The 27,625-nt window shown below is 36.3% G+C and overlaps 1 protein-coding gene across 2 annotated transcripts in view; it reads left to right on the top strand.

Moving 5' to 3' along the window:
• SPART (spartin) overlaps positions 1-27,094 on the top strand; it is a 69,935-nt gene extending 42,841 nt beyond the window's left edge. For both annotated transcript variants that reach the window (XM_074330016.2, XM_019736532.3), the window contains exons 3-9: positions 1,954-2,151; positions 6,039-6,206; positions 9,407-9,530; positions 13,827-14,021; positions 15,068-15,226; positions 15,324-15,414; positions 25,434-27,094. In XM_074330016.2, coding sequence (XP_074186117.2) covers positions 1,954-2,151; positions 6,039-6,206; positions 9,407-9,530; positions 13,827-14,021; positions 15,068-15,226; positions 15,324-15,414; positions 25,434-25,695 — 1,197 coding nt within the window. In that variant the 3' untranslated portion in view covers positions 25,696-27,094. The remainder of the gene's footprint in view (positions 1-1,953; positions 2,152-6,038; positions 6,207-9,406; positions 9,531-13,826; positions 14,022-15,067; positions 15,227-15,323; positions 15,415-25,433) is intronic.
• Positions 27,095-27,625: the final 531 nt, after the last annotated feature.

The following is a 27,625-nucleotide window of genomic DNA, read 5'->3' as shown; positions in this document are numbered from 1 at the left end:
AAAAGGGAGTTACCATGTGTTTACTAAATAAATATTTGTATGTTCTAAAAAACAAACACTAAACCAACTAAGTATTAGAAGTTAGATATAATTTCTTATGCTGCAAAAATCACTATTGGCATATATAGGAAATTAGAAATTAATTTGGTTTTCAGTAGGCAGACTGAGAATTCTAGGGCTCCTAAAAACTATTTTTCTCTTGTTTTTAGTTTTAAAATACTTTTTAAACCTCTTAGATTTGTAGTCAGTTCGTACAGAACTTGGACATGAGATTGCCCCCTGAAAGTGAAACTGGGAGAAATCAGCCTATGGTAGATGAGCTCACGAATCTGTAATAATCTACCGTGAGAAAGGTCTGTAAAGTTTTATTTGAGAAGATTTGGGGATACGCCAGTTAATCAAGGTGACCAGAATGTAGTTAATATTAGAGAAATATCATGGCATAGTAAAACAAACCTTTCCCACACTTTAGTTATTTCAGTATAACCTTTACATTTTTTGGTCAAATCTATACCTTTGCTTTTAATATTTTTATTTAGATGTCTCATTTGTTAATTTCATCCTAAACAATAACAACCCTGAAATCGAGGGAAAGATGTAGTTTTTCCTAATACACTCTTATTAAAATACATAACTACTTAAGTTTAAGTAGCTTGTGTATGAAGTCATTTCACTTACCACAGATGGTTGTATATCATACTTTAGAAAACACAGTAATCAGTTTGTAACTTGGCTGAAGTTTGATTTTTATAAAAGATGAAGAGTGGCTTTTGAGACCACCGAAAAAAAGAATCCATGGAAAAAGTAAAAGAATATGAAAATGTTTATTAAGCACTTTCTAGGAAAGAGTCAGACCTGGGTACTTTCATCCCTACGCATTTGTATTCTGTTGGTCAGCGATGACTGTATACCAGAATTTTCCATTTTATGAAATCTTTTGTGCTCTTTGACTCATGTTCACCATACAGTATTTTGATAATAGATGGTTCACGCAAGTTTCTTAATATTAGGAAGAGCAGTGTCCTGGGTGAGGGGAACAATTTGATCACTTAGAGAATGTATCTCAATGGAAATGAATACATTTGGCTATTCTGAGTTAAACTTAAGTCTCTTCTGAATTTAGATCTCCAGGAAGTGAGCTTAAGTCTCAAGTCTCAGTGTACTGACAATATGACCTCCCCAGATGACGCTGAAGAGCACAGCTTGTGTCATTTTCATTTAACTTCAGAGTAGATAGTAGGTGAATCCATAAACGTAACTCAGTGTTTTATTCTAGCCTCTGTCATTTCAGGTTCTCTTGGGTTTAATTTAAAAAAAAAAATTATTGAACATTGTGAATGCTGAGTTTGACTAAAATAATTGGCTTCTTTGGTGCCAGATTGCATGTATTTAAATCTTAGCTCCACATTTTATTATATTTTATAACATATATATATATTAATATTTTAATATAATAATTTACTCTGAACAATGTAATTAACTTTTCTGTGCCTCAGTTTTCTTGTGATATAAAATGACTAACCAACTTAATGGAATTGCTGTGAGGATTAAATGAGTAAATACATGCAGAGCACTTGAAAACAGTTTGATTTTATTTCCACAAAGGGATGTTTACTTTGAATGATGAAGAAAACCTTAATTTACTTTGACCGTTATTTATTTAAAGCTAGACTCATTATTGGTTAACAGTGGGCTAATTTAAGGCCACCAGTTTTAAGACAATAGTGGAGTAATAACATTTTTTAGCACAGTTCTTGAGAGTAGTTTACAGGAAGAGCAGACTAATAAATGGCTAATTTTTATTGGGGACTTGTTGATGCTCATGGTTCTATAAAGCCTTGTAAAATACATTTCAAACTTTGAAATGTTTATTTTCTGGTATAACAGTTTTAAAATGTTAGTGAAAACTTAGTTCTATTCATTGATATGTATATTTTTTACTAATCCTTTCAGGTTTGTGACTGGTTGTATCCACTAGTTCCTGATAGATCTCCAGTTCTTAAATGTACTGCGGGCGCCTACATGTTCCCTGATACAATGTTACAAGCATCAGGATGCTTTGTGGGGGTCGTCTTGTCTTCTCAATTGCCAGAAGATGATAGAGAACTCTTCGAGGATCTGTTGAGACAAATGTCTGATCTTCGACTCCAGGTAACTTGTGTGATCATCTGTAGGCTGAAAATTTACTTGAACATAAACCCAGACAGTTCGACTCCAGAGCCCACAATCTTAATCACTATTTATAGCAAATTCCAAACTTGTATCTATGAACACACAGGCAAATGAGTAGATAACACATTAGAAGGAGATAAGAGCTACAGAAGAAAATGGAGAGCAGGATAAGAGGAAACAGGAGTCATGGTGTGGGAGGGGCAGGTGCAGGTGTAGATAGGGTGACCAGAGGGGCCTCATGGAGATGATACTTGATGCTGCAACGATGGTGCATGAACCCAAGGTAAAGGGTCGCCGTGAGACCACCCTATGAGGCTGGCCGAGAGGCTGTCGAAGGGCAGAGTTGATCTTGCAGACCACTTGGCCTGGCCTGCATCTCAGATCACAAGGAGGCATGATGCCATGTGTTTTGCACCCTGTTGTTTTTCAGAGATTAATCAAGATTTTAGAGTCTGTATCAATTCATTATTTCATCAAACATGTATTAATTGTCCACCATGTTGGGTACCCTGTGCCAGGTGCCCAGGATGCATAGCTCTGTCAGCTAGAGTCCTACTTGCTCAAGATGCTTGGAATTTAGCCAGAGGTATATGTGCATGCAGTAGCAATCCCACACAATGTTAAGTGCAGGGTAAAGTTATGTACCTGGGTAGAGAATTCAGAGGCCACCAGCCAGGCCTGGGCTCACGGGAGGTTGCCCGACAAGGAGTGAGCAAACCTTCAGTGATGGCAGCCTGCCTCCCTCCTAACAAACCCACTGACTGAGTAACTGCTGTGTATAACTCTGACACCCTTTATAAATATTGGGGGAAACGTGCTTTGCTCCCTCTAAGTGTTTGTTCATTTTGTTTTTTAGACACCACATGTAAGTGAAATCATATGGTATTTGTCTTTCTCTGTCTGACTTATTTCGCTTACCGTAATGCCCTCTAGGTCCATTCATGTTGTAAATGGTAAGATTTCATTGCTGTTTATGGCCGAGTACTATTTCATTATATGTATGTATCACTTCCTTATCGATTCATCTTTTGATTGAATCATTTAATCAATTTACATTTAAAGTAATTATTGGTAGTGTTAGGTCTCTGAATGTTAGGTTTCAGAGGCCTTGACTTACAGATAGTGCCATGTCTGCAAGAAAACAACAGAATGTCTGTTGGCCTGCACCTGCAGACAGAGCTAAAGCTGGAATAACAGAAAATGCCACAAAACAGTTACTGGCTTATAGGCAGTCAGCCTTTTCTGTTCAAACAGTGCTACCCTGTCAGCACCGCCCCCTGTGTAACCCTCCTCATGCTCTCCCTCGGGGGCTGTAGCGGTCTTTGCGCAGCCCCAGAGACTTTCTCTCACAATAAACTTTCTTAACTTGCCTGACCTCGTGGGATCCTTTATCAGCCAATCTACCAGGTAGATATGTAGTTATTGCCATTTTATGGTTTTCTGGTTGTTTTGTAGTTCTCTCTGTTCATTTCTTATTCTCTTGCTCTCTCCTCTCTTTTGCTTTCTTCTTTTGTATATTGATGACATTCTGTAGTGTTGTGTTTGGGTCCCTTTCTCTTTATTTCTTGTAGATCTGTCTTGGATTGTTGGTTTATGGTTACCATGTGCTTCAGATATACCAAGCTATGTTTATAGTAGTCTATTCTAAGTTGATGGTAGCTTAACTTCAAACACATTCTAAAATCACAACCATTTTTACTTACCCCCTGCACATTTATGTTTTTGTCATTATGTTTTCTTGTGTGTGTGCGTGTGTGTGTGCATCTCTTAATTTGCATCTGTAAGTGCATCTGTAATTACCCTGTGGTAATTACACACAATTTCCTACATTTGCCTTTTAACCTTTGTACTAACTTTAGCGTTGATTGATCCACTACTTTTATTTTCTGTTTTTCAATGAGAATTTTTTTCTTTGTGATATTTTCTTACTCATATTTTTTATTTTTATTTTTCTCCTTAAAGAAGTTCCTTGAACATTTCTTGTGATACTGGTTTGGTGGTGGTGAAATCCTTCAGCTTTTTCTTGTCTGGCATGTTCTTTATCTCTCCTTCGACTCTAAGTGACAGCCTTGCTAGGTAGAGTAATCGTGTCTATAGGTCCTTGCTTTTCATCACTTTGAATATTTCTTGCCAATCCCTTCTGGCCTCCAAAGTTTCTGTTGCAAAATCAGTTGACAGTCTTATGGGTGCTCCCTTGTAGATAACTAACTGCTATTTTCTTGCTTCTTTTAGGAATCTCTCTTTGTCTTTAAGCTTTGGCATTCTAATTATAATGTGTCTTGGTGTGGCCTCTTTGGGTTCATCTTGTTGAGGACTCTGTGCGCTTCCTGGGCTTGTGTGTGTATTTCCTTCACCAGGTTAGGGAAGTTTTCTGTCATTATTTCTTCAAATAGGTTTTCATTTTTTTGCTCTTTCTCTCCTCCTTATGGTATCCCTATGATGCAAATGTTTGTACACTTGATGTTGTCTCAGAGGTTCATTAAACTATCCTTATATTTTTAATTCTTCTTTCTTTTTTGCCATTCTGATTGTTTTCAGTTACCTTGTATTTCAAATCATTGATTGATCCTCTGCTTCATCTAATCTGCTGTTGATTCCCTCTAATGTATTATTCATTTCTGACTTTTTTTTTCCTTTTAAATGGCTTCTGTCTCCATTTTTATGTGTCCTGTCTTTTTGTTGAAGTTCTCCCTGAGATCATTGAGCATCGTTATAACCAGTGTTTGGAATTCTGCATCTGGCAGATTACTTGCTTCCATTTTGTTTAGTTCTTTTTCTGGAGTTTTGTCCTATTCTTTCATTGGGGACATGTTTCTTTGTCTCCTCATTTTGACTGCCTCCCTGTGTTTGTTTCTGTGTGTTAGGTAGATCTGCTGCATCTCCCAGTCTTGGCAGAGTGGCCTTGTAACTAGCTCCATTTCCATTTCTCTTGCTGCTTTTAGGATTCTTTTTTTGTCTTTAACCTTTGCCATTTTAATTATGATGTGCCTTGGTATGGCCTCTTTGGGTTCATCTTGTTTGGGATTCTCTGAGCTTCCTGGACTTGCATGTTTATTTGCTTTGCCAGGTTAGGGAAGTTTTCAGTCTTAGCTTTGCTGTTTACTAGCAGAATGAAGTAACATTATTAAGTACTCCACACCTATCATGAAGCTGTTTCTCCATTCACCCCGGTATTCATTGAATCTGTATTACTGGGCTTTAGGAAAGAAATTAAACCGACTTTTATATGTTTACTTCTCTGTTGAGTTTTATTTTTTAGTTGCATGTAATTTTCAGTTGGCTCTATTGTCCCAGAACTCCAACGGTAAACAAAAGTTAGTTAATAGCTATAATTTTGACCTTTTTTTACTCTTAAGTATTCATTCAGAAAAGTGTATGTGAACAGAATACCTTTAGTATTAAGTGCAAAAAAAAACCACACCAAAAACCCATCAACAAAGCAATCAGCTTTCCAAAAATGCAGCATACTTCAGTTTAACTGAATATGAGTTTTGTTAATTGCCGTTAAACTCATTTCATCTTTTATATATTCCCTAAAACGTATTGTTATATAATTAAATTCAGATTTAGCTGCATCTGATTTAATGATAATTTATATGTACCAACAACTGCTATAAGTTTTTTATGCTTTGTCTTTTGACATTTGCTTTGGGTCATATGCTGTGAACCAAAGGACTTAAAGGTTTGAGGTTTAGTGAAGAGGTAAAACAGAAGTATAGAGGAAAGACAAACTAAAGCAGTTGTGCTTAAAAGACTGTTGAACACTGACATTTGACCAGGTGTGTTATTAGAGTGCAATGTACCATAGAGGAAAAGTCGCCTGGGAAAAACTGGATTTGAGCTAAGCTTAGTCCTTTACTCTGTAGGCCAACTGGAACCAGGCTGAAGGAGAGAACGAGTTCCAAATCCCTGGCAGAGCAAGACACCCCTCTGACCAACTGAAGGAAGCCAGTGGCTCTGATGTGGGACAGTTGGGTCCTTCATTGGAACAGGGCAGTAAGGATGTACATCTTAAAGGAAAACGAGGGAAAAAGGTAAGTAAGTAAAAGAGCAATACTGTGTGTGTGTGTGTGTGTGTGTGTGTGTGTGTGTGTGTGTGTTCTGCTCTAATGGTACCTTTCACCAGTTTCAATTCTTTGTAAAATCTTATCCCCATTTACTGAAGAAAACAACTTGCAGAGTGACAGTGATCGCTGATAAAAATAATTAGTTACTTTAATACTTCCCTTTCCAAGTGTTTGTTATTTAAACTGTTTTAAAAGATATTCCATATTTTGAAGGATAGATTATTTTTGCAACTATTTGAAAGTTTTTTATATTTACATTAATGATGCAGATACTTTTTTGTTTTGTGTTCTTCACCTTCCTATATATACCGGGATCTTGGGGCTAGGTATGCTTTTTCTTAGACTGCCATTTTTATTCAGTTCTTATTTCTTCGTGGATGGTCAACAGGACAGAGAATGGATTATTTCAAATATGTTTAGTAGTTTGTTCTTTCGTTTCTTAGATTGTGAGTATATGATATATTATAAATGATAAATCTGGATTAGAGTTAAGTAAATATATTTGAAGTGCTAGAATGCTGAGCATAGTGGAAAAAGTTTAAATTTCTCATCTCAAGGAATTGGCCATCTAATGGAGAGGACAGATTAGCAGAGATCATTTTTATCCAGTGTGATCATCAGATAAAGGTACATAGGATATATAGAAAGCTAGGTTGTACTTTCTATCTGGTGTGTAACCTGGTCTCATAGATCAGTGTGGGCGCCGGGTGGGTAATGGGGGAGCAGTGAGGAGGCTCCTCCTAGAGGGGCATGATTGTTAATATGAGCCCTGAAGGATGAAGAAAAGTTGGCAATACAAGTAGCAGATGGAAGTGGATCCTAGGCAGAGGTAGTAATAGAAGCAAATGTATGAAGAAAGAAAACAGCATTGTGTGAGTACTGAATTATAAGCAGTTTGGTATTATTGTTCATTGTTGTATTCATATTGTAAGTGCTCAATACCTATCTTTGGAATTACTGAGTATTGGATGAGTACTCTGCATTTACTTGTAAAGTGTCACTGGTTTATGTTGAACATCTTAGACCAGCTTTATGAAGATATTGGGAGTCCAAAATGGTTCTAAAAATATATTTATTTAAAAAAATTTTTTTAAGTCAATGCACAAAAAAATAAATTCAAAAGGTACAAAAAGATACATAGAAAAGTAAGTTTGCCTCCCATGCATGTCCCCCAGCTTCCTAGTTCCTAGCTCTGGATACGTTGTTATTAGCTTCTTATTATTTTTCCAGATACATTTTATGCATATTAAAATATATATTCACACACGTTTTTGTGTGTGAATATATATGTATGTACACATATTTATAACTTTTAATACAAATGACAGCATGTAAGACATTTTGCTCCTCTTTAATTCACAGTGTGTTTGGAAATTTTTCTGTATCATTTAGAACTTAATTTTTAAAAAAATTAGTATCTTGGTTTAAAAAAGTCAATATTTAAAAAGGTACATGCATTGAAAAGCTATACTCCGACCTTTGTCCATGTCTGTCTATAGCGTGCCCCTGCCACTGTAGGTTCTTGTGTTTCTTCACTGGGTTTCTTGAGGCCAATAAAATAAAAACTGTTATTATTTCTCTCCCTCTCTTTACAAAAGTAACCTCATAAGGAGTATCCATGTTTTATTTGATAATAAATTCTGGGGATCTTTCTATGTCAGTAAATAGAGTACTTCCTTGTTTTGTTTGTTTTTTAATTAATTAGCTTACTTACTTATTTTTGTGTGTGTATGTGTTTTTTTTGTTTTTTGGTTTTTTTTTTACAGCCACCTTATATTTCATTGTATGAATACATCATAGTTTCTTTAACCAATTTTTTTATTGAGGGGTATTTGGCGTAATTCCAGTTTTTGCTATTACAGTGCTTCAGCAAATAACTTTGTAGATCCATTTATTCATATATTTGCATATATTTGTAGGTAATTTATCAGATCAATTCTCAGAAGTGGGGTTACTGAGTCACGAGATAAATGCGTTTGTAATTTTGATAAATTTTGCTGCATTGCCCTCCCTGAGCATTGTACTGTTTGGCAGTCCCAGAAGCAGTGTATGAGAGTGCCTTTTCCCATAGCCTGGTTTGCAGAGTTGTATGGTCAGGGTTTTTGTATTCTGGTAGCCTGATATATGAGAAATGATATATTGGAACATCTTAATTGGCGTGGATTTTATTATGAGTGATGTTGAGCATCTGCTTAGGGGTTCCTTGAGTTTTGTTTTCTGTGTGATGTCTGTTAATGTCCTTTGTCAATTTTTATTACTGAGTTCCTCGTCTTTTTCGTCTCAGTTTCTAGGAGGTTGGGACATTTTAGGGACATCAGGCCATTGTCAAATATTTTGTTCAGTTTGTAGTTTTTACTTATAAGTGGTTTTTCCCCCATGTAAATTTTTCGTTTTGTTTTTAATGTTGTTTTATATTTTAAATGAAGTTCTCTTTGTATTTCTGTTAGGCAGTTTGCTTTTCAAGTTATTTTATGATATGAGGTCTGAGTTAGTCTGATCCTAAGTTATTAGAAAGAATAAATTTATTAGGTTGTTGCAAAAGTAATTGCAGTTTTTGCAGTTACTTTTTAACTTTTTAAACTGCAATTACTTTTGAACCAACCTAATAACTTTGAGTTTCTGAGTGTTGGCTCTAGGTCTTCTAACAGCTGTTAAATTAGCAAAGTACAGGTATTTCTGTGTTCCCAATTTCTCTTCATTTGGAATGGCAGGTTCTGTGTTTTTATATAGTTTTACTTGCAAAACCAGTTTATTTGGATACATTCTTCCTCACTGATTGAGTCACTTAAAAAAAAATCTAACCTTACTGAGTACCTTGTGTGTACCAATACCCAGGGGACTATAGGAAGGAACTCATGGTCTAGTCAAGGACAGAAAAAAGTCAACTTAAATATGACTTGATAAATGCTGTATTGGAGGTATATTGGTATTTAAATCTTCCTTGCCAGTGGGACCGTATATAAGGCCAGAACAGTTTTCAGCTTCATGGCAGTTACGGCATTGCACTTTATGTTGTAAAATGTACTGGGACTAAGTTGGCTGAAGGTATTTTCATTTAAAATGATATCTAGTGTTTGTTGGTTTAATATTTTATTACATAAAGCTTATAATTTTTCCCTCCTTTAGTACTTTACTGTTTCACATTTTGAAACATTTTTACTATTTAGGTTAAAGGTACTTCAAGTGAAGAAGTTAATCTGAGTCACATGGTACCCTATGAGCCAGTTGCAGAAGAAAAAGCAAAGGAATTACCTGAATGGAGTGAGAAAGTGGCTCAAAACATTTTGTCAGGTATTATAGTAATGTTAACTTTTTCCCCTTTCAATGTGAGACCTTTGGAACCTATAAGAGAATACTTAGAAAGATATTTTATATTTTTGGTTCTAAATGATCAGTTTATAAATACTTAAACAAGACTAGGAACTAGTTTTTAGAACGTCACATATTGTCATGGAGGTGTAAGTTCTTCATGGCCTGTTACTCTGTTTTGCTCATTGGAAAATTGGTAGTGAAAAGCTTCAGGAATCCCCAATCTCTCAAGTAGTTCTGAACATAAAATTAGTTATTTTCCTTTCCCCTTTGGAATTCCCCCTTAATTCTTTTCTTTTTTCCCCCTTCTTTCCTTCCTCCTCCACCGAAAAATTGTAAGATATTTATATATCTCTGGAAGCAAATCAGCATTCCATAACCACACAGCAATGCAAGCATGAGAAGATCTGAGGATTACAGCCGAGCTGTTTGGGAAGTAGGCCCCACTGTTTAATTATGGTTAGAAAGGGCTTTAAATCAATTATTTTAAAACCAGAGTGATCATTACTGTCATATCTTTCTGCTTTAGTTGGTTAACATTTTAGCTTTTTAACTGTAGTAGCTCTCAAATTTAGGCTACCTCTTTTGTTTTTAAAAAACATTGCGTGTCACTATTCACTAAGCCAAATTCATGACCCAAAAAAGGGATCTTCACCAGTCATTTAAATCAATACAGACTTCCATCTCTGTACTAAAAATGTGTTAAAATAATAAAGGTGTCTAAAGCAGAGGAAATTTTAAATATGAAAAACCAACAGGCTCAAATGAGTGAAAAATAATCAGTTAGCTAGGAGCTAACAAAATATTTTGCCCAGTGTCAAAATGCTGCTTGAGACAAGAAAAAATAAAGCCGACTTTAAAAAATGTAACAGTTAAGATTGGCCCTTGAAAGAGATTTTTCAAAGAAGTGCAAAGAAAAACCTTTTCTCTCACTATCCTGCCCCCTAACTTTACAGGCTGCTAAGCTATTTATTCAGTATTCAGAAAACTTGCCTATATCCACACATATGTGGATAATTAAATTCAAAGGTCATTTTCTTAAGTTTTTTTCAGTTTATACTGCTATAAGACTGTTTCATTCACTGTTGCTGTGTAACAGACCACCCCAAACTTAATCTCATCAAACAACAAACATTCGTTTATGCTTACGAATTCTGTGGGCCAGGTATTCCAGAAGGCCACTGCAGGGATGGCTTGTATTTGCTTCATGATTTCAAGGGCCTCAGCTAGAAGACTCAAAGGCTAACTAGTGACTCAGTATCTGGGGGCTGTGTCATCTGAAGCTCCTTCACTTACACATCTGGGTTGGGAGAGCTCAAAATCTAGGACTGGCAAATGGAGTGCCTACGTGTGGACTCTCCATGTAGCTTGATTTCTTCAGCATGGCGGCCTCAAGCTAGTCTGGCTTCTACGTGATAGCTCAGGGTTCCAAGTGTGAATGGTCCAGCAAACAGGCAAAAGTGGTGTTACCGTTTTTGACATATTCTGGGAAATTTCCATTGTCACTTGTTACAAGCAAGTAACCTGCCCAGACTAAAGGGGATGTGACATGGACCCCACTTCTCAAGGGGAGGAATGTCAAGGTCATGTTGAAAGCGCATGTGGAATAAGAGATACTGTTTTGGACCATCTTTGGAAAACATCACTTGCCACAAAGTCTTAGGCCTCCTAGCTGTTATACAGATTCTACACATTGGATCTACTCAGAGAGGTGAAACATTCTTAAAGCCAGCTAATCGTAGGGAGAGAGCTGTTTTGTAGATTTCAGAAGAACTCTCAGTGGTGAATCTTTGAAAATGAGCAAAAACTACATTCTGGTAACACTTAGAGACCTTCTTTACTACTTGAGACTTCAGTCAATGTCTTCTGACTTGTAACTCTTTTCCTTTCCATCCTTTACTCTTAGGGCTAGAGTTCTAGTAATACCCCTGATAGTTGGTGACATTAAAACCATTTAACTGCCGATCAGAGTGTATGTCTCCTTAGGTGCCTTTTAGTAGGTAGAATGAAAAACAACTAGCTCGTCAAATACTTAAGGCACAAGTCACAAAGAAAGGTGCAGAAAATATCTAAGATTTACTCCTGGGCAAAATTATCTGATCTGTCAAGAGAGTATTTCTACCTGAGTCATGCAGGCTCTGTACAAAGATGGGTAACTAAGGGTCTAAACTGAGCTCATTCACCATAGCCCATGATTGACTCCTGTTGACTGTCAAAGTAAAGATCAGTGAAAGATACAGTCTTATGTTTTATGAATGTAAAAGGGAAAAAAAAGTGAAATAGCTGCTTAAAATTTACCTGTGTAGAATATTGGCTTGAGAAACCTAGACTTACATGTTAAGCTGCCAGACATTTTAGATGGAGTAGAGTCTGGTAAACTAATTTGGGAGGAGGTAGAGGATTGGTTACAATAGACTGATTAGGTTAGGTTTGAGTCAGATCATTTTAAGTCATCTGCCAAGCTTTCATTTATTCTGCAAACATTCATGGCCTGCTGTGTCTCAGTGCTGACTGGGTGTGTAGGACGCAAACCTGGATAGAATACATCTGTATCTGGTACTATACACACCATTTAAAAGATCTTAATAGCTACCCATGAAATACTATATTTCCTTCTATTGCAGTATCTACAGTTTTAACATATTATTACCTCTATGCTCGTCCACAGTGAAAGCTTGTTTATAATTTGCATCTAGTATTTATGAGTCCTATGACTTTTCATTTATCTCATTTCCATTTATTTTTCTCACTCATCAGTGGACTCCATCCCTTGTTTCTTGGTTATAGTTGCATTGTAGTCATTTAGTCTACTTGAGCTCTCCTTTGTTTCATTGTGATTTATTTTATGATTTCTAAGTTTTCAGGTTCAGCTGGTTTTTACTTCTTAAAACTTTTGAACCTGTAGGTTAACTCTAAAAGCACATAATATATATATATATATATATATATTTTTTTTTTTTTTTTTGGTTTGTTTGTTTGTTTGTTTTTGTTTTTTGAATAGACATCTTTAATCCCTTTATTGTATGGGAACTCCTAACTGGAACCTGTTTTCCTGGGTTTGAGACCTGATCCTCCCCCCAAGGGTAGGGCAGTGGGGGATAAGATTGGAAGTGGAGGTGGACACGTTGACTGAAACAGGGAGACAAACACATCCGTTTTTCTGGTTAGTTATCCTTTGCACTTTTTGTTGCTAGCATTATTAAATAGGTATGATTTTCACATGATCACTGGATACCTGCTCACTCATGGCTGAAGTAATTATGTGAAAATCATGCCACAGACCTTCGGAGAACATACTTAAGTATTTTATATGTCCAGCTTTAAAAGCTCATTGTTTCAGAGTAATAGCCAAAAAGGAGGTATTTAAAGTTGTAAACTATCTCCAGGGGAGAATAACACCTTCCTTCCCCTCTTAGGGGAAACCTCTCCATTTGTGTATCTTTTCTTGTTTCTCCCATGTCCTTCCCACTTCTCCTTTTCCCACATGTCCCCTGGAGTCCTGTCTCTTCACTAGAGACGTCTGTCATCCTACTTTCTGACAGTCTTCTTTCATTCATGCGGCAAGAAGCACGAGCACAGCAAAGGGCTGGGGCCCACTCGTGAGAAAGGACTTAACCATCTGGACTTCTCAGTTTCCTTTTCTCCTGGATGTTTTCCTCTCATGTGTCCTTTGGGTGTTGTCATGTCTTTGTCGTTCAGATTTATGTTGCTGAGACTGAGGTTTGGGATTGGGATTGAGGGAGGATCAGGACCCCCCTGCTTTAAGCCTTTAACCTAAAGAAAGCAAGCACGAGTTCTGTGTTGGTGTTTAAGCTGTGGGTTCCTTGGATTTCCGTTTGCATTGTTTGTGTCTATTGCCCTAAGGACTTCATAGGCAGAAAGTGGTGTGTGGACTAAAGCACAAAGAACAAGAATATCTGGGTTCTCAGGCCCAATACCGTCTTAATGGCACCAAAACCTCCAATTAGTCCCTACTAATAGTATACTGTGGTAAGTAACATGTAGAGGTACCTATAAGTTGTAATAATGGCAAAGAGTGATACACAACTCTGTTATTGAGCGATATATGATCTCATTTTTGAAAGGTGAATTTACTTAGAAAAGGTGGAGATTCTAGGCAGAAAACTGTAAGTGCAAACTTGGCTTGAAAGTTTATGGCATGTTTAGGATCTAAATATTGAACTACTTGAAATTTTTACTGCTGTTCAGTTAGTTATTAAAAGGTTTAAAGATAGAATCAGCCCTAATTTGTACACTCTAAAATTTTTCTTCATTAAGGTGCTTCCTGGGTGAGTTGGGGCTTAGTCAAAGGTGCTGAATTTACTGGCAAAGCAATCCAGAAGGGTGCCTCTAAACTCCGAGAACGGATTCAACCAGAAGAAAAACCAGTGGAAGTTAGTCCTGCTGTGACCAGGGGACTTCATATAGCAAAGCAGGCCACAGGAGGAGCAGCAAAAGTCAGTCAGTTCCTGGGTAAAGTAACTTGAGATGACTTTACTTCTTTTCAGTTAATGAAAACTAATCTCTTAATCCAGGTTAATCGGAATGCTCATTTAGATGGTTTAACTTTAAGAGTAAAGAATTAAGACAAAGCAGTTTCACCTTCCTACTCATAGTAGGACCTATAGACCAACCACATCAACCTATCAGAGAGCCTTAGCAATATTTCTGAACTAGGCACTTGACACACCTACTGGTTCAGAATCTGCATGTTATGAGATCCCTAGGTAATTTTTATTTGCATATGAAAGTTTGAGAAACACTGATTAGGGTTGTTTCAATATGATGGAGAGGAAGGTGTCTGGGCCTTTGAAAAGGAATGGTCCTGAGTGTATTTGCTGTCCTCGAATAGGACACATTCTGTTTACTGCATTGTAGTTGAGGGCCAAGAGGGAGGGATATATTGTTCGAGAAAAGCTGACTTAGTGATTCTGGTGTCAGCTTTCCCATGTTATATGCTTCTAACTCCTCCTTTGGCAGCTCTGAAGTTTGGTATTTTAAGATGGTCAGATAGCTTCTTAATGGATTACCTTTAAATTTTGTAAGATTATCTTTTTGGTAGTTTTCTTTTGAGTCAGATTTTGGGTTGTTTACTTTTATATAGACTTACATACCTTACCACTATTTCAGTGAGATATTTGCTGAAATGGGGGAAAAAAATACAAATACACGTAGTAGCTAGAAAACACAAAATGTGGACCTATTCATCTTGTATTGCAGCAATCATATAGAAAAGGTGGATGATTTTTTTAAAGCAAATTGCCAAAAAGAACATATATATATAAGAGGCAGGAGTATAAACATCAATGGCCTCTGCAAACACATCCTTAAACCAAACAATAGCCTTCATTTAAAAAATAGCCAGCCTTGGTCCACATCCTTAAATAGAAATGGTAACATTATGCAGTAAAACAGCTTTAGATGCTCTGTAAGCATTTTGCTAAATAAGAATGGTAAAATCAGGGGAAGAATACAGTTTTTCTAAGTGTTTTTGTTGTTGTTTTTCCTGGTTATATTAGTTGATGGAGTTTGCACTGTAGCAAATTGTGTTGGAAAGGAACTAGCTCCACATGTCAAGAAGCATGGAAGCAAACTAGTTCCAGAATCTCTTAAAAAAGACAGAAATGGGAAGTCTCATCTGGATGGTGCTATGGTCGTAGCAGCAAGTAGTGTTCAAGGTAACAGAAATCTAACCTGTTAATAAAGGCCCAGAAATTTAACCTGGAAGGTCTGTTTGCTTAGAGCTAGTTTTACTTACTTTGAATATATTTGCAGGATTTTCAACTGTCTGGCAGGGATTGGAGTGTGCAGCTAAATGCATTGTTAACAATGTTTCAGCAGAAACTGTTCAAACTGTCAGATACAAGTAAGTTGAATTTTATTTTAATGACTGAATCTCTTATAGCATGTGTAAAAATCCAGGACAGTTAAAATGATTATGTAGATATTTTTATTAAGTATCTGATAATTGTTTTTCACTTGCTGTTTTTCTTAAGGAGAATAATATTTTTAGCAAATTAGTAGAATTATTGTAATCTTACCTTACATTAGTAATTTTTATAAATATTTGTTCATCATTAATGCAAAAAATAAGTTTAATTTTTATAAAAACCTGGTATTTCTGTATACCTTATTAACTGCATGTTCTTTTTTTTTTAATTAAGGTTTATTGGGATGACAATTGTTAGTAAAGTTACATAGATTTCAGGTGTACAATTCTGTATTACATCATCTATAAATCCCATTGTGTGTTCACCACCCAGAGTCAATTCTCCTTCCATCACCATATATTTGATCCCCTTTACCCTCATCTACCACCCTCCTCACCCTTACCCTCTGGTAACCACTAAACTATTGTCTGTGTCTATGAGTTTTTGTTTCTCATTTGTTTGTCTTGTTCTTAACTGCATGTTCTTGATGGGTGGTGTTTGCCTGTAGTTTTGATGGGGAAAACTTGAATTATAATTAAACTGTTGTACCTTGTTAATAATTAGCCCCCCTCTGTGCACAAAAAATGTTAAATTTTGTCATCTTATTTGACTCTACATTTGTATTAGAATGAACAGATAGTATGCCTTCTATTTCATATATTAAAAAATGGACAGAGAAATTAATTATTTGCCCTAGCTCATCTGATAAGTGGTATTAAAGATGGGACTTAAAACACGATCTTCTGAATTTAGCTCTATTCTGTCCTTACAAGTAGTAGGAGAATCAAGGTCTAAAAATTAAATCTAGTATGAAGGACCTGCCTGAGTTGCTTTCTTAGCTTTGAATTAGTGTAGATCCAATATTTAATGTTTATTTTAAGAGAGAAAAGTAATATGAATGGTATTCTCAACTCTTGGTTATTTGTGCTATATCCACTGACAACATTGGTGTTCATACCTATGTATGAGACATTGGGCTCAGTGCTTTTCATGTGTATTACTTAATCTTTAACTCTTTTATCTCCATTTTACAGATGAGGAAACCAAAGCATAGAGCTGTTAAATGCCTTGTTAAAGAGTATACCCCTAGTAACTATTAGAGCTGGAGTGTAAGCCAGGTCTCTGTTATGCAGTGTCAGAATGGTACTGGGCCACCACTGCCCTTGATGGGGCATCTGTGCAAGTTTAGTATCTCGAGTTATTCCCCACCACTATCGAGCATATTTAGATTCCCTGCCCACACAGTGCATTACCGTTAGCTTGGGAAATACTAACTTAATTTTCAGTCTAAGTTCATTTGATCTGTTCAGTCTGAGGCTTGAATACCTTTGAATTAAAGCAAAGTGGCACATCATCTTGGAGTGTCAATTTTACCAAAAGATTTGGAAAATAAAATACAGAGTAGATCTGAAATTCTTTTGATGGAATGTAGAACGCTACTCACCTCTCCCTACTTGTGGCATTGACTTCTGACTAATTCTCACTCTGTGTTGTGCCTTTGAGGTTACTTTGATGGGTCAGCTGTAATTAGAAAAATAGTTTTTTATTTTGTTGTAAGAGCAGAAGGTCAGCAGAGCTTTTAGGCCAAAAGTGAATTATTTTTAGATTATCAGTATCATTTGTTAGCACAGATAATTAGGTAATCATATTAGAAATAGGAGGTGTTTTATTGGGTTTGCCCATTTCTTACTATTAAGTAGAGCCTTATTAAAAGGTTTGGGATTCACATAACTAAAGAAGTACAGGGTTTTGGTGTAGATTTTGTATTTCTGGTCCTTAGGAGAACTTAATATGATGAATAGGATATTTTAACAGTGGTTCTAAGCTAATTTATTTCTGTGATGGTGTGTATTGCTGTTCTTTTTATCCTTTCCTCCAAAGACTCATGGAGTAAAAAAAAGCAAGTAAGTGAGAATTTAGTTAAGTAGGTTTTTATTTCTATCTATAAGGTTCCTTTAGACATAACAGTAATTTGAATGGAAACTGGGAAAGATGGGAGGGGCAGTGGGGAATAAAGAGTTTTGTCCAAGTAATTCTGTTTTCTCACTGATGAATAATCTGGCCCAGAAATAGAAATTGTCTTATAAAAGAAGAAACTGCAAGTATAAAACCAAATATTTATCATTGAAGAAATGGAAGAGCTTGTTCTTTCATTTAATTTTGTTCTCATTTATTTACATAATTTGTAGTTAGTTACATTTATGAATGTAAATGTAATAAAGTTATATTAATTACATTTGTGGATTTACATTTATGTACACTATGAAAAAGTATTTGAGCATTTGTGTTTTTCTAATCCAACTGATAATAGTATAATAAAGAAAATTTATATTCTTTTTAACTGGGATAAATTATTCTCCCAAGTAGTTACTTTAAATCTGCCTTAATTCTATGCATTATGGTTAGAGAAAAACAAACGTCTTATATAAATTTCCTTATCTGATTTCTGGTGGTATAAGCCAATAGAGAAGATTATCTTTTCACGTAGGCCTATTTAGAAGCAGATTTGTTAAGAGATGTATATTCTCTATGCCTTTTATGGTTTTGATTAAGATTCAGGACTATGTTCATTGATTATAAATGGTTTACCTGAGGATCTATATAATTAATGACACTCTTAAAATTTTTAGGTAAATATATAGGAACTATTCATTAAGACTTTATTTTTGTCAGTTACATTAATACTTTTGTCTTATTTTGAATTTAGGAACATGGAAACCTATAGGAACAATGAAAACCAATAAGTAATTTTAAACCTTCTGTACTTAATTGCAGTATAGTACCTACTAAATAATTCATCACTGTTCTACATAGCTTCTAAATTCACCTTTTTTCCATTTTAAATTGTTTAGAGGAAAATAATATAACTTAAGTAAGTTAGGTTCGTTTTTGTTTTCCCCTCAGTAGTCCTTTATCTTTCCCTCACTAATACTTTATCTTTGAGCACACATTTGTGAAGGATAAGCTTAGTAAAAATATTTTTCTATAAGGAGTTTACTCTTTTAAGATAATAGTGTTTTATTGGTTTGTTTAGTGAATTTTAATTAAAATTCCCCTTAAATTTGCACTGGGTAAAGGGACAAATTCAAATCCATTGAGGGGTAACTGATTTGGCAGATGTCATATTATCCAAAACCACTTCCGTATAATATTTGCTCTGAAGTTATATAGATTAGTCTCATCTTTTCAATTGGTAACTATACAAATATTTAAACAGCATCATTATATCCTTCGGTTATTTTTTCTTGTCCTTTAAATTCCCAGTTCCTTTAACAATTCCTTATATAGTATGGTTTCCAGATCTTCATTCATCAGTATTTTTCTCAAAATATGGAACCCAGAATAGAATCTAATATTCCAAATGTGCTGTGACCAGACTGAACACGTCGGATTGTCTCTCTTATTTTGGTCATATTTAGCATTGGTATCTACAGATCTCCTAACAGCATTCTTTAGCTCACCTTTCAATTTTGTCTTATCAAACTACTGCTCAGGGTTGTTGTCTTCCACACCCATTTGTTAAATATTGGTTCTAAGGTTTTACTCTGTGTTCTGTCTTTTTCTACTTTTCCAGGATATGATCTGTATCTGTGGCTATAGTTACCACCTATATGCCAGCAACTCTCAATTCTATTTCCTATCAACTTTTAATCTTCAGGGTGTCCCAGCTACATAACCACTGCAACCATTAGTCACCATGTCCTGTTGTTTTTTTGTATTCATTCCTTTTCCTCCAGCCTCATTACCATTACTTTAAAATATGCCTGATCATTTCTCATCCAGCTCACAGCTTGTTTCCTAACCGGTTCCTCTGTGTGCAGTCTTAAATCCTTACAATTCACAATGCAACCTGAGTTAGATCTTTTCTAAAACATAAGTTTGGTCATGCCATTCCCATTGTTTTGAAGATAAAGCTTAAACTTCTCAGCTTCACCTACAAGTTTCTTCATAAACTGGCCACAACCTATCTAATGTTAGTCTATTTGGTGGATAGATTAATTAGAAGTTATTTCTATTTTAAATATTTAAGGTTAATATTTCTGAGAATAGTTTTTTTTTATCAATAATTATAATTTCTCAGATTTATAGAGAATTTACCATGTGTTAGGGATATACATGTATTGTTATTCCTGTTTTAAAGATAAACTGAGGAAGAGAGGTTTTAAAAAAAACAACAGTTCTCGACATTCACATATCTTGAACAGGGATTTGAACATAGGTCATCTGACAGATCCATTGAAATACCTTGTCTACCTATTTATTGTCTGTCTTATTAATTCTAGATGAGACTGTCTCAACACTGTCCGTATAGACATTTTGAGCCAGATAATTCTTTGGTGTAGAGGGCCGTCCTGTGCATTGTATGATGGTTAGCAGTATCTCTGGTCTCTAAAACCTCTCTGGCTTTGGCAGATTTTCCCAAGGCACTAAAATCACCCCGTTGAGAACCACTGCGAAAGACAGAACTGCCATCCTGGACGTGAGAGAGTTTGGCCTTTCAGTATATGAGTTCAGAGCACTATATCACACCGAACAGTTGATGCAGCCCTCAACTTCTGTGCTTGAAACATGTGAAATTGTAATTTTTGCAAGTTATAATTTTTGACTAGCTAGTATTAACACCAGAGGGCCTGAACTTTGACTCCACTTAAGAAGTAGAGTTTTGCAGGTGGTTGTCTCCATGGGGCATGTGAGGTCTTTTGTCTCTGTCCTCTAAATCTGGAACATGTCGTTGGGACACCTTCCTGGCAGGGTGTCTCTGTAATGTTTTCAATCTGTTGTACACATGAGGCCAATACATTCAAGTGAGGGAAAGAAAGCCCTCCAGGAAGCTGGATGTGGTCTCTACATCTCAGTGGGTGCTCTCTGCCAAAGGAGTGAAGACTGCAGATTCTCGGGGCCCCTGGTGTGGCAGAACTTGCACATTGTTATAAAACATATTTTCTGGGGTCTAGAGAAAGGTGCAAAATGAGACATTTGCCACAAAAATTGCCAGTAGGTCAATTTGACCCTTGTGGAACAGACTCCATTATGTAGACATATCCTGTTGGACACTTGTTGTTTTATTTTTATTTTTTTTAATATAGCCCAAAAGCCTGGTATTAGCTCACTCTCCATCATACATTTGGTCCTCTGTGAAAAAAAGAAAAAAAAAAATTGGAACTGAGAAAAGGGAAGTGCATTCTGTGGGCTGCAGCCATCTGCTTCTTGGGGCATGGTGGTCAGAGTAAATGGGAAGGTACAGATTTGTCTCCTGCTAATTATTTGCTGAAGAAAACATGTCAGTGCTAAAAGGGACTTAGATGGTGTTATGGTAGGACTGCCTGTGTGAGCTGGAAATGGCCCTTCCCTCTGTGAATCTCATTTTCCTCACTTGTAATTTGAAGGAGTCTGACTGTGTAATGTCTGATGTCCTTCTCAATGAAAGTGTTTGGCAATAGGATGATTAGAATTGGGTTCCCTGAGCCCTGGCCTTTTAGTGCCTTCTCTTTGAGAATAATGGGGTCCTTAGTTAATCGTCCTCAACAATGAGATTTAGGAGCTGCTGGCTGGTTCAGCTGGTTAGAGCACAAGCTCTGAACAACAGGTTTGCTGGTTCGATTCCCACATGGGCCAGTGAGCTGCACCCTCCACAACTAGATTGAAGACAACAAGCTGCTGCTGAGCTGCCGTAGGGGCGGCCGATGGCTCAGTTGGTTAGAGTGCGAGCTCTCAACAACAAGGTTGCCGGTTCAATTCCCACATGGGATGGTGGGCTGCGCCGCCTACAACTAAAGATGGAAAATGGCAACTAGAGTTGGAGCTGAGCTGCGCCCCCCCACAACTAGATTGAAGGACAACGACTTGGAGCTGATGGGCCCTGGAGAAACACACTGTTCCCCAGTATTTCCTAATAAAATAAAAAAAAGAGAGATTTAGTCCACACTCCTAAGAGTCTCAGAGATTCGTTCCTATATACCAATAATTTAAAGAAGGGGTTCGAATAATAAGTGAGAGGGCTGTCTACTTATAACTGAGGTATTTCCATAACCCATTCCAGAGATCTTCAGAGCAGATACTTTGATATTCTTGGTGCTGAGAAGGACTCGTTCTCAGTGATGATCACCTGCCCTGATGGCACTTATTCCCTGGTGATGAGAAAATGTTGGACAGAAAGCTACAGCTTCCACGAATGCTCTGAGCCCCAGAAGTTGTCCGTCTTTCAAGACAGCTCCAAAAAGGCAGACAATCTGTTATTATTCTGTGGTCTTCACAGCTGCTATATCCTTCTGCTGCAAGACTGCAAAAAAACCACCAACAGAATCACTAGCTCTGAGACAGAATAGTTTTGAAGTTTGTATGCAAATTGAATTTTAGGCAGATTTATTTGAAAGTTAATATGACTGAAATTTTGTTAAAATTAGTGAAATCTATAATCATTGCCAGTATGTCTTTGTAGACATTACTGAGTGCACTGGAAGTTTCTAAAAAATCGCATTCAAATTATAAATTGAATCCCAAAGTATGCCTTATTTAGGGCATACTTTATATTCATTTTTTATTCTTCAATTGGTATGGTACTGTTGTTCAGTATATAACATTTGTTTAATAAGCTCTAAATAAAGTTAACTTTTTAAAAAGTAACAAGTCAAAAATAAGCTTTATTTGTTTATTTATTTATTTTTCTTTTTTGCCAGAGATAGGCTTCCTAGGAGTTTTAAGCAGTATAGTTTGAATCTGAATGAAAAAAGAACTGAGCAGTTAACCTGTCAAGGAAGAGAAAGGTAGATGCCTGCCAGGAATGCTGGTTCTCAGGCGTATTGGGAAGCAGGGGTAATAGGTGAGGATATGTATTTAAAAAAAAATGAACACTACTGCTGAGCCATTTTACAAAGTCTTTAAAAATAAGTAGACATTTAGTACTATGGAAATTTTAAACTCCTTTAACGTATACTTCTCATTGTATCAGATAAAGGAGGAAATTGATGAAGTGCAAAGAGCTTCATTAAGGTCATGTGGCTAGTTACTGACACAGGTGGTATCTGAGTCTAGATTTCTGACTCTTAGTTTCACATTTTTTTCCAAATGAACAGGAATTGCTGCTGAAGTGGAGAAGGAAAAACAGGATTATTAGGGCACCAACACAGTCTCCCCTTTTTTGTACATTATTAAAAATAACATCGCCTTCAGAATTGTGTTACCATGTTTCCCTGAAAATAAGGCCTAGCTGGACCATTAGCTGTAACGTGTCTTTTGGAGCAAAAATGAAGACCAGGTCTCATAGTAAAATAAAACCAGGTCTTATATTAATTTTTGCTCCAAAAGACGCGTTAGCGCTGATGGTCCGACTAGGCCTTATTTTCGGGGAGACAGGGTACATACAGAAATATTATGAGTGCATTTAGAGGTATCAAGCTGTGTGGGTAGAATAGGGGACATTCCAAATATTCAGAAGTGAAAGTTTATGACTCTGGAAAAAATTTCCTGAACTCAGAAACACTAATATGGCCAAATTCTTAACTAATCATGTCACTTCATTGTAGCTTACGGTCCTAGAGAGATAAGCCCTGAGAGAAAAACCTGCTTAACCATGAGTTGTTATGGTTACTCTTCCATTGCTGAAATTGCCGCCACCCCTTTCTTCTCATTTAGCCTTAGCCATGGCCACTTGATGATAGTATTTGTCACAGTGAGAATGCCCATGTCTTCTGCAACATCAGCAAATCCTGTGGAATGCTGAGTGATTGCGGAGCAACAGGGACTGGCAGAAAGCGTTAAGGAAACGTTTTTGTCTGGTAACTAGTGAGAAACCCCAAATCAAGACAGGTATAGATTTGACTGGTAAGGTTTGACAGATTGTAGGTTCTGCTGTGCTCTGGCTGTAGTTAACACTAGGCAAAGACATACATAATAAGGTTACTTCCCTTTTCTAGCACTGAGGTTGGAAAAAGTCAAGCATGAGCAAGCCGGCAGGATCACAAAGCACTGTTCTCGGTCAGGCTGCCAGTGATAGAGGATGTGTTAGTGCAAAGGGAGAGAGCTAGTGTTAGTATAAAATGTCCAGATACAGGTCACAAAGCACCTAGGATACTGCAGTTGTGTCATGGAGAAAATGATAAAATTTTGCCTTTTTGTAGTTATTGCTTATTTAAGCAGTCCTTTACATGAGGAAGCCCGTGGATAAGAAAAGCTTTAAATGGCTGGTATTTACAAAAAGGTAAAGAGGGAAAAAAAGATAAGTTTTAGTATCCTTGTATAGGACCTCAAATTGTATTTTCTCATAAAAATGATACTAAACACAAATATTGAATATTGTTAATAACTACTTCTATATAGTGCTTTATAATTCCCAAGCACTTTGCTATACATTTGATGCTCAAGAAACCGAGATGGATAGGGCAGCCGTTGCTCGTTTCATTCATTCAACAAATACTGAATGTCAAGTACTGTTCTAAGTGCTTAGGATACATTAATGAACAAAGCAAAAATTCTCTTTTCTAATGCGGTTGACATTCTAGTGAGACAAAGACTAAGCAAAACAAAAACAATGGACATAAATAAGTTCTTTAAGTACATAGCAGGTAGAAAATTACAGAAGAAGAAAGCAGATCCTCTGGCAGTGGGGTGGGGCGTGTGGTGTCAGACAATTTAATAGGTTAGACACTGAGAAAATAATAGTTTGCTGACTTGAAGGGGAGGCAGTTAGCCGTGTTGACTACCTGGGATGAGAGCAGCCTAGGCAGATACCAGGCAGGACAGAGGTCCTGAGGCGCACACGTGTGCTTGGTGGGCTCAAAGGCCAGCCACGGCCAGTGAGTGAGTCTGCAGTGGAATGGAGTGAGGGAGAGCGCGTTGTACCATCTCTGCATAAAGACAAACTCAGATTCTCATAGTTTAAAAGACTTAACCAAAGTCTAGGTAGAACTCAAATCCATTTATAGGGGCTTTAGATTCTTTGTGTCCTGCAGTTGCTTCAATGGAAATTCTCTTATATTTTCAGAAAGGATGGATAAAAAAAAGGAAATAATGAGTGAAGAATAATCTTATTATAATTTACATTTTATTCTTCAGTATAAACAGTCTTTATTACATTAACCTCAGCCAGTCAGCCTGGGCTTATTTTCTTTTTTTTATTTATTAGGGTGACAATTGTTAGTAAAATTACATAGATTTCAGGTGTACAATTCTGTATTACATCATCTATAAATCCCATTGTGTGTTCATAACCCAGAGTCAGTTCTCCTTCCATCACCATGTATTTGATCCCCCTTTACCTTCATCTCCCACCCCCCACCGCCCACCCCCCTTACCCTCTGGTAACCACTAAACTATTGTCTGTGTCTATGAGTTTTTGTTTCTCATTTGTTTGTTTTGTTCTTTTGTTGTTTTTGGTTCACATACCACATATCAGTGAAATCACATGGTTCTCTGCTTTTTCTGTCTGCCTTATTTCGCTTAGCATTATATTCTCAAGATCCATCCATGTTGTCACAAATGGTCCTATATTATCTTTTCTTACTGCCGAATAGTATTCCATTGTGTATATATACCACAACTTATTTATCCATTCATCTATCGAAGGACATTTTGGTTGTTTCCATGTCTTGGCCACTGTAAATAAAGCTGCAATGAACATTGGAGCACACGTGTCTTTATGTATAAATGTTTTCAGATTTTTTGGGTAGATACCCAGGAGAGGGATTGCTGGGTCATATGGTAATTCTATTAGTAATTTTTTGAGGAACCTCCACACTGCCTTCCATAGCTTATTTTCACATAGTTTTTGCTAAAGGAGAAAGTATAGCCTTAGCACACTGTGATTTTATTCTTTACTATGTTCCAAGTTATTAATTAAATTGAAACCTAACGTTTCATTTTGCTTTCAGGGATAACATGCTAATCATGTGACTTATTTAATACTAATTCAGCAGACCTTAATTTATCATTTCATTGTACTTTTTCTAATCTTTTAAAGATACGGGCATCCTGCGGGAGAAGCTACACATGCTGCAGTAGACTCTGCCATCAATGTTGGTGTAACTGCCTATAATATAGACAACATTGGCATCAAAGCGATGGTGAAGAATACTGCAAAACAAACTGGACACACCATCCTGGAAGACTATAAAATAGTTGATAATTCAAAGGGGGGAAGTCCAGGAGGTAGGGCAAATGTAAATGTGAAAGGGGAGAAGGAGGAGCTAGAGAAAAATGAGGCAAAGAAGAAAGATAAATGATGGAAATGCTGTGCCTCACCCATACCAAAGCCTTACAAGATGGATGCAGTTGTGTTAATAGGCAAATGTGGAATTCCCCACAGATTAACCAGTATTTAAAAAATACTCATTTCTACAAAGTGACCAGTTCATAAGCTTTATGGCATATATTCTACTTGCAAGGAAAATAATCAGTATTCTTTCATCTGGCCTTCAGAAATAAAAAGTTACATTCTCAGTAAGTTTCTTTTTTCTAAATGTGGCTAAAAATATTTTTGCAGTTAAAATAAGATTAATAATACATGTGCTATAAACCTCATTATATTTAATGTTAAACTATTTTTATATTTGCTATCTTTCAGAAAGCAAAGTAGGAAATTATATATTTACATAAAATTTGGCATTTAGTAACCTTAGTTTTATTTGTACTGGAAAGGAATGACAAAATATTATTTCCTCTTTTTGCACTAATTGTAGATTTTTTTGGTTTTTAGGTGCTTGTCAGAATTTTCCAGTATGTAAGCAAAACAAAAACTATATTCCTAAAATAAAAGAATTCTCAGATAACATTTAAAACATTTTGTCAAAATAGGGAATAGACTAATCATGACAAATAAAATGAGGTTCTGTAAAATTGCTTAGTAGCTTACCTCTTTGTAAGGAAATGTGATAGCCTTTTTGATTTAAAATGAACACAAATACATTTTTAAATCTTCTGGATTTAGACTGGTATTGATCCATCAGGCGCCTGAGAAATTTGGGGGTATGATTGGTATAGTATTAAAATTTGAAGTTATTAATCAACAATTGGACCAAAAAGTACTTTATGAAATCATTTTACCATATCTACTTCTGTAAGTTTTTCCAAAAGGCTAAAATTTCATAAAAACATATAAACAGTATTAAGTTTATGAATGGTAAATATAATTTTATTTTGGAGTTCAGTCACTGAAATTTTATATATTAAAAAGCCAATAAATTATTAGAAAAGGTTTTATTCATAATCAAGGTAAAGAATGTGAAGACTTGAAGCGTAATCTGTGCTGGGCAGGCATAACAGTTTCCATTTTAGCAGGAGGAAGAATACTCACAGACCTGTATATGCTACATATAAGTAGGTAAATACCTAATGGCATTTTATTTTTGTTTACTGATTTTAAAAGAATTGTATTGGTGTTCATAGCTATCATCAATTCTAATATTTTTGAACATCTAATGGGCTACTTAGTTTATTAGACCTTAATTTAAACTGTCTGAATAATGCACTTTGTGAAGAAGCTGTCTCTGAATTACTTTGTCTCAAATGTATTCATGGGCTTGTATTTCGGGAACACAGAATTGGTGGAGTCTTTCCCTAAGGCAAAGGATAATGTACTAGTTGTTAAAATGGAAATAAAATTGAATTTGTAAATAGCTTTCAGTCAGTCTCTGCTGTGTTTAATGACAAATAGTGGAGCTTAAAGTTTAAAAGTAACCTTAAACCAGAGGTCAGCAAAGTTGGATTTGTCAACAGGTATCTTATCTAGTTGGTTGTTTTACTTCATTACTCTGTTCACTTGGTCATGGGTTGCCTTTTCAGATTAACAGCAAGACAAAATTTGGTAAGTGTAGCTTCTATATTGGAGTTCTCCAAAGAAATAGAATGTGTGTGGGGGGGGCGGGGAGAGAGATTGATTGATTGATTGATTGATTGATTGATTGATTGATTATAACTCACCCAATGATTATGGAGGCTGAGAAGGCCCAAGGATCTGCAGTCGGTGACCTGGAGAGCCAGGAGAGCTGATCTGTTGATCCGGTCCGTATCTGAACTGAGAAGTGAGAGCCACGGTGTCCGTTCATCTGAAAGCTGGCGGCTGGTGACTGAATTAGAGCCCCTTTTAGTCTGAGTCCAAAGGCCACAAAGACCATGCTAACTAAAGCAGGCTGGAGGAGTTCTCTCTTACTCAGC

This window comes from Rhinolophus sinicus, chromosome 16 (assembly GCF_057876585.1).
Source record: "Rhinolophus sinicus isolate RSI-liver-muscle chromosome 16, RSI-T2T, whole genome shotgun sequence".
Lineage (NCBI taxonomy): Eukaryota > Metazoa > Chordata > Mammalia > Chiroptera > Rhinolophidae > Rhinolophus > Rhinolophus sinicus.
Note: the sequence above shows the minus strand (reverse complement) of the source record. Positions and strands in the feature narration are given on the sequence as shown.